Source organism: Suillus bovinus (assembly GCF_016758785.1).
Source record: "Suillus bovinus strain UH-Sbo-P2 chromosome Unknown EDB93scaffold_71, whole genome shotgun sequence".
In the NCBI taxonomy this organism is placed as follows: domain Eukaryota; kingdom Fungi; phylum Basidiomycota; class Agaricomycetes; order Boletales; family Suillaceae; genus Suillus; species Suillus bovinus.
This window is the reverse complement of record NW_024542127.1, coordinates 1,042-14,674: the sequence shown is the minus strand read 5'-3', so window position 1 is coordinate 14,674 and position 13,633 is coordinate 1,042. Positions and strand designations below refer to the sequence as shown.

At 47.4% G+C, this 13,633-nt stretch overlaps 5 protein-coding genes across 5 annotated transcripts; 2 read left to right on the top strand and 3 right to left on the bottom strand.

The window, feature by feature from the left end:
* Positions 1-1,219: 1,219 nt before the first annotated feature.
* On the bottom strand, positions 1,220-3,139 carry EDB93DRAFT_1331084 (WD40-repeat-containing domain protein; the record flags this gene model as incomplete). The annotated part of the gene is made up of 5 exons (XM_041455188.1): positions 1,220-1,755; positions 1,810-2,055; positions 2,107-2,196; positions 2,248-2,543; positions 2,626-3,139. 5 exons carry the CDS (start codon positions 3,137-3,139, stop codon positions 1,513-1,515), a joined length of 1,389 nt encoding a protein of 462 aa, XP_041303684.1. The 3' UTR covers positions 1,220-1,512.
* A 1,655-nt stretch (positions 3,140-4,794) lies between these two features.
* On the top strand, positions 4,795-7,821 carry EDB93DRAFT_1170796 (uncharacterized protein). Its single transcript, XM_041450343.1, has 6 exons — positions 4,795-5,103; positions 5,169-5,384; positions 5,439-6,010; positions 6,065-6,256; positions 6,309-6,959; positions 7,013-7,821. Exons 1-6 carry the CDS (start codon positions 4,967-4,969, stop codon positions 7,591-7,593), a joined length of 2,349 nt encoding a protein of 782 aa, XP_041303683.1. The 5' UTR covers positions 4,795-4,966; the 3' UTR covers positions 7,594-7,821.
* Positions 7,822-8,135: 314 nt separating this feature from the next.
* Positions 8,136-9,368, bottom strand: EDB93DRAFT_1254267 (uncharacterized protein; the record flags this gene model as incomplete). Its single annotated transcript, XM_041453588.1, has 5 exons — positions 8,136-8,426; positions 8,477-8,728; positions 8,776-8,865; positions 8,920-9,218; positions 9,278-9,368. 5 exons carry the CDS (start codon positions 9,366-9,368, stop codon positions 8,136-8,138), a joined length of 1,023 nt encoding a protein of 340 aa, XP_041303682.1.
* Positions 9,369-9,762: 394 nt separating this feature from the next.
* EDB93DRAFT_824473 (uncharacterized protein) lies at positions 9,763-10,522 on the bottom strand. Its single transcript, XM_041457612.1, has 2 exons — positions 10,248-10,522; positions 9,763-10,195 (listed from the first exon to the last, which is right to left on the bottom strand). Exons 1-2 carry the CDS (start codon positions 10,355-10,357, stop codon positions 9,850-9,852), a joined length of 456 nt encoding a protein of 151 aa, XP_041303681.1. The 5' UTR covers positions 10,358-10,522; the 3' UTR covers positions 9,763-9,849.
* A 1,720-nt stretch (positions 10,523-12,242) lies between these two features.
* Positions 12,243-12,911, top strand: EDB93DRAFT_1305229 (uncharacterized protein; the record flags this gene model as incomplete). Its single annotated transcript, XM_041454740.1, has 1 exon — positions 12,243-12,911. The coding sequence occupies one exon, from the start codon at positions 12,243-12,245 to the stop codon at positions 12,909-12,911; it is 669 nt and encodes a 222-aa protein (XP_041303680.1).
* Positions 12,912-13,633: the final 722 nt, after the last annotated feature.

The window sequence follows — 13,633 nt, the reverse complement described above, 5'->3', positions numbered from 1 at the left end:
CAGGCGGTTTGGCCCGGACCTCGCCCATATGGCATAGTGATTGTTGTAACAGCTCAATATCTGTTGATATTCTGCTATTAAGTGAGTAGTTATCTGTCCGCACGCCTTAATAGCTGCTCTTTGTCTCAATAGTTCCTATTGCTCTTCGACTTCCCATATTTTTTCCCATATTTTTGTCGTCACATCCCAGGACCCAGGATCCACTCGAGGACTATCCGTAGCAGACAGACAGCATAATTTGTGCGCTTCATGACCTTCGATGTCCCACAATCTCACTACACAATCAACCCAAACTCCCGCTTGCTAACGCCTTGCCCGACAGTTCTATGTTAGCCACTTCCTTCGTCCTTCCAGGCCTCCCCGAATTCTCTAAGTCCCAACTTGAAATTGGAAGTGAGTCAACCCATCGGAACAGGTAATAACCAGCCTGTCCACTGGATAGGCGCATGACCGATTGATGTTATTCTTCGATCTTTTGGTGAGGCACTCTTTGCTTCGCAGGGACGACATTGATTTTACCCTCAAGAACTTCACCTATCGGACGCGGAGGATATCCAGGCTATTCTCTTCAAAGCCGTACGAATATTATCGCTTACCTCACATCCTCGTTTTCTCTCCGACCTTCATTCTTGGCGTCCTGCATGAGTACGTCGCCCCATGGTCAAATTGCAATTTGCTATTCTGGTCACACCTTCCTACTCCGCTCACAGTACCTAACACCAAGCTCATGAGAAGACCCTCATCCGTCATGATCATTATCGGCGGATCCTTGCTACGACACATGCACCTTCATTGTATCATTATTTCGTATCTGTAGAGTTTGTCTTGAATTCACAACTGCAAAACAACGATATCAACAAGGTCAGCCCTATGCTGGCACGGACAGAGATGGGACATCTGCGAACATAATCTAGCATTGTGGGGATGGTATTGATGGGTAAGTGTACATACCATACCTTCGTGTATTACTGGTCGCCTTATACACTCCGCAGCATGGGGTGAGCATCAACCATCGAACTATTGGAATGGTGTAGTGTCTTTTGTTCATCGGTGACTCGCCGCCATCCTTTAGAGAATCATTTCCCTCGTGTTCTGGCTTGTGCTTGCTTTTAGAGACCATGATAAGACTCTCACCTACGATCTCCTGCGAACCATTTAATCTAAAGTAATACACATTTCCAGGGAGTGTTCAAGTAATCTTGTTCTACTGGTATCACCGATACGCAAAGCTAAATGCACGGTGTAAGTAGTATTTCACGGAGATTTACTGTTTGAATCATGACTTAAGCGTATTCTTTGTCTTTGGCACCTTGACGCACGAGTTCATTCATATTCAAGATAGCCAATACCCGAAGTTCGAACTTTGCATACATGCATGACTGGTGGATATTGGTACCATACGCTATTACACACGAGGAACTATGTGATGACGGAAGAGTGAGTCATGAAGAATAAGCTATGGATGAAACAGCAAAAACACGAACGAAACACATAAGCCAAAATGTCACTCGACTAATGGTGACCGTCTGCGTTCTGGACAGATGCGCAGCAAATACAGCCCACGAAACGAGCACACCATCCAACACCTGTGGTATGAGGACGTGAGGGTATTCCTGATGCCTCAGCAGTACCAGTAACTGCTGAAAGCGTCGAGGTAGTGGCAGTTGAAGGTAGTTGTGATGATGCGCTAGGTTTTGCAGTGGCATGGACTTTAGGAGAACTACGAGCTGGCTTCTTTCTAGCATGATAGTTTCTCTGCAAGAAAGCGAGTCAGCACTAAAGAAGAACCGTGAAGGAGAAAAAACGCACAGGCTTGCCCGCTGTGTAAGGGACCTCGACCTCTTGCAACTCAATGTCAGACGCATCTCGTCTGCGTAGTATACCAAGGTTTCGAGTCCGGCTAAGAGGGTGGGACTGAGGTCGCGCATGATGGTCAGTTTCCCTGTGCGAATTTGAGTTACGCCATAAGGAGGAAAAGCGATTGAAGGTGCGTTGATGTGGTGTTGGAGTGGGGTGATGATATGGTCCATGGGATTGGGATAGACGAATGCGCTCCTGAGAACATATCAAGTCAAAGCATTGAATAAATAGATGGAGATCACATACATTAGCCTTTCGTAGGTCATCGTCAAAGAACCCTGGGGGGATTCGAGGAGTACCTTTCAACTTTGGAGCTGGTCGCGGTGTAGCATCAAGCTGAGGGAGCCATTGTCAGCGTCATTTAAAATGAAATGTATCTAAGCTCACAATATCTAATGGAAGGCCAGCCTCTTTTACAATGGCGGAAACATCCCATTGGTATAGGTAGCCGTCGTAGCAGCTAGTGACAAGGAACTTTCGATCTGCAGAAAAGATAGGCTGAGCACGGTACACGAGGTCTTCAGTGTGATATAGTGTTTTGATAAGTTGATTGGTTTCGAGGTTCCATAAATATGCTGTCTTGCCCAGTACCAGTCGTGTACCTGCGAGGATGCGCTCATTGGGAGACAGTGAAATGACATGCACTGTCTTTGGCGCCTCAATGACAGTTTGTGACCAGGTGGCTGTGTCGAATTTCATGAGGGGGAATCCGCCGGTGATAAGTGTTTTTCCATTTGAGGTCCATGCCAGGCACAAAAAAATTACCCTGGAGTGTTTTGAGCAGTTCGCCTGAGCTGGCATCCCAGATTTTCAGCCCATCTCCCGTTGCGGCAATTATCTTTCCATCGGGTGAGTAACAAACCGCCCGAATAAATTCCGTTGCCTTGATTGGTCCCAGGATAGTCTCTCCGCTCTTGACATCCCACACTCTCAATATCCCATCATCGGATCCACTCACCACTCGCCCTCCATCTGAACTCCAGCACACAGAACGCACTTCCTTTGTGTGTCCCGTCAACGTTTTGATGACCTTGCCTGTCTTAATGTCCCACAATTTCACTACGCCATTTTGATGCCCAGTTGCTATTGTCTTGCTGCTCGGCGACAATGCCATGTCCGCCACTCCTGGATCTTTGTCCTCCCATTCCTCTGTCTGCGTGCCCGTCTCCAAGTCCAAGACTCGAAATGTCCCATCCCATGAATAGCAGATGACCCGCTGTCCACTGGGCAGGTGTAGGATGTACGTGATGGGATGTACTTTGATCTTTCGGTAAGGCATTGTCGCTGAATTCTCGTCCTTCGCAGGAGGTCGATGCAATATGATTTTGGTTTCGGGATTCACTTCATGGGTGCGTCATGCTTTCAGCTCTTACCATACGAATCTATCACTTACTCGGAATCTAGATGTCCTTGACTTGTGCACAGAAAGACAAATGCGACACGAAAGCTGCGATGGAGTGGCCGTTTCGTTCGATGGAGATTCAAGTCAGGAGTTGAGTCGTCGTTAAAGTCTCTACTGGCGTGTCTTCCTTGTTTTATCTTGTGTTCGCTCACAGCATCAGCACTAGCTGTGCAGATTAAACGCTCAACGCTATTCGGACCCAATACACGCTTCCTTCATCTACATTGCCTTGACATCGCGACCATACTATCCCGCAAGCCTGCATTTTTGTTTCTCCGGCAGTCCAATGTGTATGATTACGCATCTGCTGTCGCGCCACATTTCTGTTGAAGTCCAACTGGACACATCACGTTCTTATTCCCACCTTTGTTCTCAACATCTCACCTGGGTTTTCATTTTCGTTGCCATACTATTACTAGGCAATCATTCCCAATCTGACTATCCTGGTCGCAATTTCCTACTCTTTGTCCCATCAGTCATTTCCCTTCTTTTCTTTCCCAGATCTACATCTATGTACTTCTACACACTCGTATTTGTGCAATGTGAATTTGCAGCTACGTTTGGGTCATGAATGCAACATCTCCAAAGCCTATTAGCGAATAATCATTCAGTACGCTTCGTCAGAGTGGGTGGCATAGCACTACTCATAAGGGTATGCGCTTACCACTTTACTGCCTCACGGTCTATAATAATTCAAACATCATCGTGAGCAAGTGGTTGGGTTCAAGATGATCTCGGGAAAAGGAACGTTACACCAGGTGATGATCAAGGGGCAGGGCCACGCAAGGAAGCTGACGCGATCTCTTCCGTGATGCGTAGCTCAGCAGAATAGATCGAGCTAGTCGGTCCACGTTGAGTGACCTCGTCATCGTAGGACTAACACGAACCAGTCAATACAAGCGATAGTGGGCTGGCGTTGGTCCGTAGTCAGTCATGACCCGTAAAATAATTCATCATGGGTCCTAGCAAACGCAGTCCTTCGCAAGAGATACCGATTGACAGCACCACAGAATTCTTCCGCGTAATTCTTCTATTCGTGCACTGCGAAGCGGGAAAGAAAATTAGCCTGTGTTCTTACGGATTGTGATCATTGATTGGGGGATAGTACATGTCAAAAACGAACAACAGCGAAAATAATCGAAGCCGTAGCAGGCATAAGAAGAGTCTACAAATGTAATTGACTCACTCACTCGTTGGAGGGCAGGTGACGTCGAAGCTTGATGTATGATGATCGTTGATGCTGATGATCTTCGAATCTGACTTGCTGTCGCAATTTTACAGGTTGTTCCACGCGCCGAAGAACAGAACAAGATTGTGATTGTGCTCGATGGAGAAAAAATCACGTCGGGCGAGGATGGAGACGTCGACACATGCATCAGAGTGACAGAGTCTGATGGATTCTGAGAGTCTGGATCATGTCACAACTATTATGCTTAATGGAGTAAGAATCATGGTGAATGGTGGCTCGGGGCGCTTGTGAGCGACGTCGAAAAAAGTTGATGGTGATGGTTGTCACACTCTATCAGCGCTCAATTGCATCCGTGATTCTTGACTTATCCCCCTTCAAGCATCGATTGAATATTGAACGGTCAGTTGTGGCCTCGAAATGTTTGAATGATAGTGTTGTTCTAGCTTAAAAGCAAGCTTCCATCTGCGATTTCTTGTCATTTCAGTTCACTAAGCACTTGCCTTACGCTCTTTATCATGGCTGACAATGCTACTGGCGCCACTGCGCCAAAGACGCCTCCCCACATCGTAAACTCTGGGCCCAAGCTCGACTCCACCCCGCTTGCAGTTGGCTCTGCCGCTATCAGCGAGCATATTGGTGCTGTAGGCGTTGGGTACGTCCACTTTTCTTGTCGCTGTGGCCACCGTACTTTGATATTAAGCTTCATCCTTCACGCAGCGTCCAGGATGTTAGTCCATGGATCGCGCGCGACGTTGAAGGCTACAAGGAAGGTGCCGTCGATAAAATGTTAGAGGAACTCCTTTATCGCTGCGTAGACGACTCGAAACCACTTCCTGACAAGTCGACACTACTCGATGATTCCCTCAAGGCTGTCCTGCCCATCTGCAACGAGGGCGATGACGCTCGAATCATCAAGAACCACATGATTACTCTGTAAGTCAGATCTTCAAATCTTGTGAAAGGAGATTAGTTTAACGTCACTGTAAGTCTGGCCAGCAATACTGAGCTAGACATGTACCAGCCTTTTATCAAAGCTGCAAACTGTGCACTCCGCCGACTGAGCAAGCTGGACGCGCCTGGATTGGTTCCTTCGAAGGCAGAAGACGATTTCGAGAACATCATATTTCATCTAAACGACCCATCGTTAATCCACCAAACACACCAAGAAGAACAGTCCTCACGCAAGCCTGACGTCGTTATCGTCTCCAACGCGAGCGCTATGAAGGCGGGGAATTGTGAAGTAGAAGATATATACGAATCAGCGTTGAAGAAGCCCGTCAAGAAGTTTGAATGGAAGGAACTTCGAACGACGCTGGAGTTCAAACACACGAAGGCGAAGTCTGGACTTGCACTACCGCCTGTGACTTACGCAGCGAAGACGACTTACAATATCCCTGTAGCGAAGAAGTTTATGAAGTATCGGAGGGAAACGAACCGGTCCGCTGATGAGCCTGAGCCAGATGCGACACCTTTGCCTGCCAGCAGTGTTGCTACGGGTTCGTGCCAGACATCGAATGCGCGTGCTGCTGCTACGAGTTCGCGCCAGACATCAAATGCCGGTAAGTTGTTTAGCATGTCCAACTTACGCTTCCATACTAACGTGTGCGATGCAGCAGGACGTCCGAACCAGTCTGAGCGAGACAAGAAGCGTTCTTCTGCTGGTCTAGCTGACGGCGGCCGTAGCAGCAAAAAAGCTAGGAGGGAGCCGGCAAGACTTCATCCTGTCGTGCAGAATGGTTTGTACGCCGCGGAGATGTTTGCAGCTCATTTTGCACGGCAGAGCGTGATCTCATATGTGGTGGAGAGTAAGTTGATAAATTGCTGCAGATCCCCTATGACATTGATCGCTCATACTAGATGACATAATCTACACCTGGTACTTCGATCGGCAGGGCGCAATCCAATGCTCTGGTATCAACTTCGTCCAGGACCTTCCACGCTTCATGGTTTTGCTGCTTGCTATGCAGCGAATGTCATACGCAGAATGGGGCTACCACACGCTACCGGAGTTTGTGTCTTCGGGTGAGGTTCGGGTCGATGATAAAAAGATCGGAGTGGTCGACCTCAAATTCAATTTGACGTCTGACGAGCGCATCACTCACTTCGGTTTGCGCGGACGTGCAACCACCGTCTTCCCAGTGGAAAGTGTGGCGCTGTCGGCTCTGGTACCTCAACTCCCTCATTATAACCCTCGTAACCCTACCGACAAGCTCGTGGCCAAGCTCTATTGGCCAGAAGAGGAGCGCGAGAGTGAGGCTGACATACTCCAGAAGGTGTATGAGATAGCGAAGAAGGATGAAGAGGGGAAGGTCAAGTACCACGTCCCAGAGTTGGTCTGGTCCCAGGTGTTTGAAGATACATCCACGGCGAACATCAGGAGGGCGCTAGGAATTGATGATGCTGAAACAGGCAGGCGCGTCTTTTACATAATCGTATTCAGAGAGCTTCGCCCGATCACGAAGCTGAGCGGGGAGGATTTCCTCAGCGCATGGTGGCAAATCGTTATCTGTATGTGCTCTTCCTTCTATCTCCTGATTGTCCATTTACGCGTGCGACACCAGGTCATTACGCGCTCTGGGACAATGGTGTTCATCACCGCGACGTCAGCCCTAGCAATCTCATGGTATACAAAACCTCAGACGGTCGATGGATTGGCGTTCTTAATGACTTCGACTTATCATCGACTGGAGACACTCCCTCGGGCCAGGAGCGCACAGGGACGGTACCTTTCATGGCGCTCGACCTTCTCACAAAGGAAGCTATCAAGGGCCAGGTCAAGCATCTGTACCAACACGACGCCGAGTCATTCATATGGGTCCTGACCTGGGTCTGTATCTGTTATGAAGACGGTGTGTTCATCGGCAAGCGCACGGATCTTAATGACTGGCTGAGAGTGGATGCAATTGGATGCCACCAAGCAAAAAGTAGCTTTTTAATTTCAGGTCGTAAAACCATGACACCGTCGTCATCGCACGGAAATATCTGGAAGATGGCACGATCTTGCCTTCTGACTATCGCCCAGCATTATGTGCCGGAGCTGGTACCTACGGTGGAGGATCATGTCGTATTTCAGACATGGCTTCAGAAGAACATACTTGAGGCAAAGATATTGTCGCCGGCGCTCCTAGATGTTCGCTTGTAAATTATGTGGTCTGTAGTAGCCGGCAGCACCACAGATCATGCATACATTGAGACAATTCGTGTAATTAATACAAGAGCTTTGTAGAATCATGATGTACGTGCATGTCATCAATCCGGCATGTCATTTCTCGATCTGTTCCTAGTATACCGTCTGGTTAGCTACAGATGCACGCAGTACCACATACCAACTTTGACAGGTCTCAGTCGCTCGGGGTCATTGCTGTCTTCCGATCATCCCCGTCGCTTGGCGTTTGTATTGTTACAGGTTCATCGGGGCAGCGAAAGGTGTCTATATCGTTGCGCAAGTTGATGAACTAGTCTTGCATTGCATAGCACCTCACAAATACTCGATCTTAGCATTATCTATTTCAAACTTTGCGTATTAATATCACTCGACACCTGATGAATATTGGCATCTCATCCTACTACGCACTTTTGACAAAACCAGGAAGTACTGTACGGTGGCAGGAGAGTCATGAATATTTAGCTATGATGAAACAAACAAAAATACGAACGAAACACAGAAGCAAAAATTTCCCTTCCCTAATGGTGGCCGCCTGTGTTCTGGATAGGCATGCAGCAAAGCCAGCCCACAAAACGAGCGCGCCATCCAGCACCAATGATATGGGGACGCGAGGGTGTTCCCGTTACCCCGGCAGTACCAGCGACAGCGAAAATTGTCGAGGAAGTGGCAGTGGCAGTGGCAGCTGGGGGTGGTAGCGGTGATGACGTTGGTGTACTTTGTGCTGCTCCATTGGGTTGCTGCGTGGTATGAATATTAGAAGGTCGAGATGAGTTGGCAATGGGCTTCTTCTTTCTTGCGTGATAGTTCCTCTTGGGAAAGAGGATCAGCAATAAAGAACCGTGAAGGAGAAAAGACGCACAGGCTTTCCTGCTGTGTAAGGGACCTCGACCTCTTGCAACTGAATGTCTGATCCATCTCGCCTGCGAAGTATACCAGATACTAGGTTTTGATTCCAGCGAAGAGGGTGGGACCGAGATGCAGTATGGTGACCAGGTTCTCTCTGAGACTTCAAGTGCTGCCAGAATGAGTGAAAGCGATCGAAGGTGCGTTGATGTGGTGCTGAGGTGAGGTGGACATGCGGCCCATGGGATTGGGATAGACGGATGCGCGCCTAAGAACGTATTAGTTAAAGCATTGAATTGTATAGAGATCACATACATTAGCCTCTCGCAGGGCATCATCAAAAAATCCTGGAGGTATTCGAGGAGCACCTTGTAACTTCGGAGCTGGTTGCGGTGTAGCATCAAGCTGAGGGAGCCGTTGTCAGCGCCATTTGGGATAATAAAATGTATCTAAGCTTACAATATCTAACGGAATGCCAGCTTCTTTGACGATAGCGAAAACATCCCATCTGTATAGGTAGCCTTCGCAGCTAGTGATAAGGAACTTTCCATCTGCAGAAAAGGTAGGCTGAGCAGGGTACTCCAATTCTTCAGCATGATCTAGTATTTTGATAAGTTGATCGTTTTCGAGGTTCCATAAATATACTGTGTTGTCCAGGAGCAGTGGTGTACCTGCGAGGATGCGCTCATTGGGAGACAGTGAAATGGCATCCACTATGTTAAAACCAGGCGCCTCGATCAAATACCAAACGATACATTCTGTGAGGATTGATATATCAGCGTGAGGCCTTGATACCAATTGCAACAAATTCAATGACTAGTTTCTGCATCGCGCGCAGGCGTTCCTGGAATATCCTGCGTGGATGAACCAGCTCTTCGATGGTCTATCCCCTGTATCCTGAACCTCATCTGGTAGACGATTCAGGAAGCGTTTCGAAAACTTGTCTGACTAGCGCAAAATGCACGAGTCGATACACTTTTCTGTGAGGAAAAAAAATTGGTGCTAGGCAAATACGTCTCAAATTCAGTGGGCATACATGCGAGGCATGAGTCGGAAGGACAGACAAGAATCGGGACATATGCGCGGAAAATGCCGGAACGGCTTCTTATGCAGTTGCTCGATACGTCGCCGTATGACCCTCGATATCTGGTTTTTGCAAAGGTCTTGCAGGAAGTCGGCACAAGCATCAACGATTAGGGCGATAAAGGAAAGATGAAATCAGGAGTGGAGACGAGATAGAATGATTGTCCGCTCCTTCCTTCTTGTTTCATAGAAAGGAAAATTAGAGGGCCGTGTACCACTACGTTTGACAAAATCTGCTGATGCAGACGTAAAATGTTGTCATATGCAGGAGGCGAATCAGTGACGGACTTACTGCTATCGAAGACTTCAGACTTGGCAGTCATTGAGGCGAAGGATGTAGTAGAGCTTGGTATTCAAAAAATTGAGGCCTGCATCCAGCTGACGTTCCGCTAGAACAATTGAGGGAAGACACACAAGCTTGCTTGCTGCGCATGGTACCTCGACTACAGGTGGCTCTCGCAGCTCGATGTCTGATCTATCTCTCCTGCGCATCAGGCCAGAGGGGATGTTTCCAGTCCAGCTGAGAGGGTGGGATCTGTATTGGATGTCGGGCTCGTTTGTCCTATGTAGTATGTGGCTTGGAGTAGTGGCGTAAGAAGGTTGATATCGGTAAGCGACTAAGGAGGATGCATGGACTGCGTCGTGTAGAGGACTACAACATATCAATTAAATGCACTGTTCTATGAAGGAATGAGATCGCATACCCTAGCATCAACAGGACGTGGTACATTGTTGGGAAAAAAAACCGGGGAAATTTGGCACCTTGGAGCTTCAGCGATCTGGGAGGTTTCTTGCAGTCGATGTGGTGTAGCATCGACCTAGGGTATGGTCAGAAGCAATAAAGTTGTCAACATCCGGTTTGAATGCTAGTTTGTTAGCAGCAGTCTGTGATGCATGCACGAAGATCAGCGTCCGAAGAGACTACCTGGAGGATGAGCAAGGTCACTGTAAACGTGATGCCATTGAAGTAGAAATGTATCTAGAAGGCCAGCAGCCAGCTTCTTCGACAATAGCGGATCAATATCCCGTGTGTATAGGCAGTGGTTGTGTTCTAAGAGAGTCCGAGGAACGAGGACGAGCGTAGAATGTCGTCTATGCGGCGGATGTCGGGGCTCAGGTATTTTGCCGCACCACTAACGCATCATTACTGCCGCACCCGCACTAAATCAACACATTTCACTTTTAGTTTCGATAATCACTGTTGACGTGCACAATATAATTGGTTTACCGTCAAACTCATCAATTATGCGCCTCATGGTCATGCCTTTGAGAGTCTGAATCCCGAGAACAAGTTGAGTACTATGCTGCGGCACGGATGCGGTAGTGGGTGTGGTGGCTTCTTGACGGTCAGTCTTGATATCATTACTGTATGTACTGCATGAGACATTGACATTCAGACTGTCACTAGATCACCCTCCTTGTAACGGCCTGTCTCGCTTATGCGCCCTCTGGCTACTACTGGCACGTAGTACTCATTGCATGAGACACAATGCGGCATGCACCATACTCTTTCACACAGTCACTAATAACAATGTTCTTTCTTTGCAGATGCTAACATATTTTTGCATGAATGATGTTCAAGTTGTTGGCATGATACTGGTGTGATACCTGGCTTGACCTCCAACTAAGTTGTGATCTGTCCTTGATGGATATAGATGTCGACTTGGAGTGCCTTGGTATACTAGAACAACAAATGTTTGAGCTCTCATTGGCTGCAGGCACTGCAGGGAATGAACAATGGGTAAAAGATGCCAATGCTCACCAAGACTGATGGAATCCATATGAGGGCCTCCTGAGTACTGGAATCATGGTGATTGAGATCCATATGCACCCGAATTTGAAGGAGAAGTGGACATGAGTTGTTGTCATATTGTAGCATGGATTGCTCTGAAACACTTTACACAATAGTGTGGGCCAAACTTTAGTGAAGGAAGTGAGCCCGAAGTCATTTTTAAAAACGAGAGACAGACCCAAAAGCCGAAACCGCGGCCACGACCAAGGAAGGCACATAAGGTGTCTTAAGTTGACAGTAGTCCATAGAACTTGTGTACTGTGAAAGTAATGAGTCTTATCTAAAGGCCATATACCCATCACATACATACCTTAGACCCTAATATCCGTTCTCGCGGGGGCACAGAATCATGTTTGAGGCCCAAAGATGTGCTGTAGTGAAGTTGTCAAGGCATGTCACCAATGAAGACATATCTTGAACAATAGGAATTGAGGCGTTGAACTGTGTGAGGAGTTGTTTAGTAGTTGAACCAAGTTTCGCGTGAGGTGCTGCAAGTGTACTGCATAAGATGGGTGTGTTGGTGTGGGTGCGGTGCACAGCCACTGCCGCATCACTGCCGCATCACTACCGCATCACTACCACATCACTGCCGCACCCATCAAGTATACTATCACTGTTGTATCAGTGTAATTCTAACTCAAAAACATGCACTATGATATTTTTGCGTCAATAATCATATTCATGGCCTTTATGGACGACATAGACATATTATACAGGGATATAAGACACTATTAAGTAGGGTGTGGCAGGATGCGGTACGATGCGGCAAAATCCCAAGGCCCCTTTTTGGGACATCTCTTCTTCTTTTCATACTATGACTTGAGAAACTTCAGTACTCAACAACTTGTAGTCCTTAACACCCATTCTTTCGCTTTTCTTATACAAACACTCTCGTTAAAACACTACAATGCCTCGTTTAACAAGTGATCTGAATCTCAGTGTCTGTCCAAACTACGCAGATGAGAATTTCGCTAACACTAGACTCCAACTCACCAATGAGAACATGACTGAGGCTCAGGCTGTTACAATCCTTAGGAATATTTGGCAGACGCAAAACACTGCCGACAAAAACCAATGGCAAGCACAAGTAGAAGCAGACAGAGAACAGCAAGACAATCTGGAGAGACTCTGTGATGAAGAACAAGAGAGACAAGAACAGGAATGCCTTGACGAGGAAGAAGCTTCGCGGAAGGAAGACAAGAAAAAGAATAAGCATAAGTACTCTGCTATTCCTGAACTGGATGTCCCTATAAAACCAGTAATCCTTCCTTCCCCCTACGCTATCCGTAAGCTAGACAAAGGAGACTATGTCGAACTCTGGTACTTCACCAACGACAGACTAGACAACGCGAAACTCAAGAGCTCCGTCGATGAAGACACCATGATCATGGCCACCTTAGCGGGAGGTAGCACAGCTTGGGTATCAGCAGCTTCAACGCGGAACGCGACAGTTGTCATTGACGATGAAAATCTCACTTTCGAAAACTTTTGTCAAGCCTGCCCATGCATAATTGAGGCAATGCAAGAGACCTCATGGCCAGCAGATCGTGTTCGAATGATGGCTCTCTTTTGGTGAAACTTACAGGTCCATGATTTTCGTTTGGAGCGTGATGCCTTAGCGCAAAAGGCTCTACTTGTCTACCAAGCAGAACAGCGGAAATGTTGGCACATTGCTGTCAAGTTGGCTGGCGGCGCATATGATCTATCTCGAATCAACGAGACACTCTTAGTACACACTAGATCTAATGTCTACCTCGACAAGCGCAAGAGACTGGACAATCAGCATGATTATAGGGTCAGTCCTTTTTCCTTCAATAAAATAATTATACGCTAATCCCACATTTCTCATACTTCACTATCTGAACATCTCACCCAATACAACACTACAAAATTTTGATACATGCCACACGCTACACACCATACACTACACATTATACACTTCATGCCACATGCCACGCACTAACTGCCTCACATCCCGCGTCGCCTCACATTATGCCTCACTACACATTGTACCTGCTATCAGATGGACCAACAAATCAACGCACTCACAGCGAGTTCATCTTCCAACCAGCATCATAGAAAACAGGGACAACATTTGTCCATCACAAGACCATCGTCGTCGATCAGCATCCCCATGCCCAGGACATGATTATCATTGCCGCTCGGCATCTCCGGAGCCAAACAAACATTCTCGACAGGATTTTCAAGCGGCACAAATGGATGTCCCCTATCCGCTTGCGCCGTGTGCTTGGGAAGACACCTGCACAGAATCATCGAATGCAAAGCGTCCAAAACATG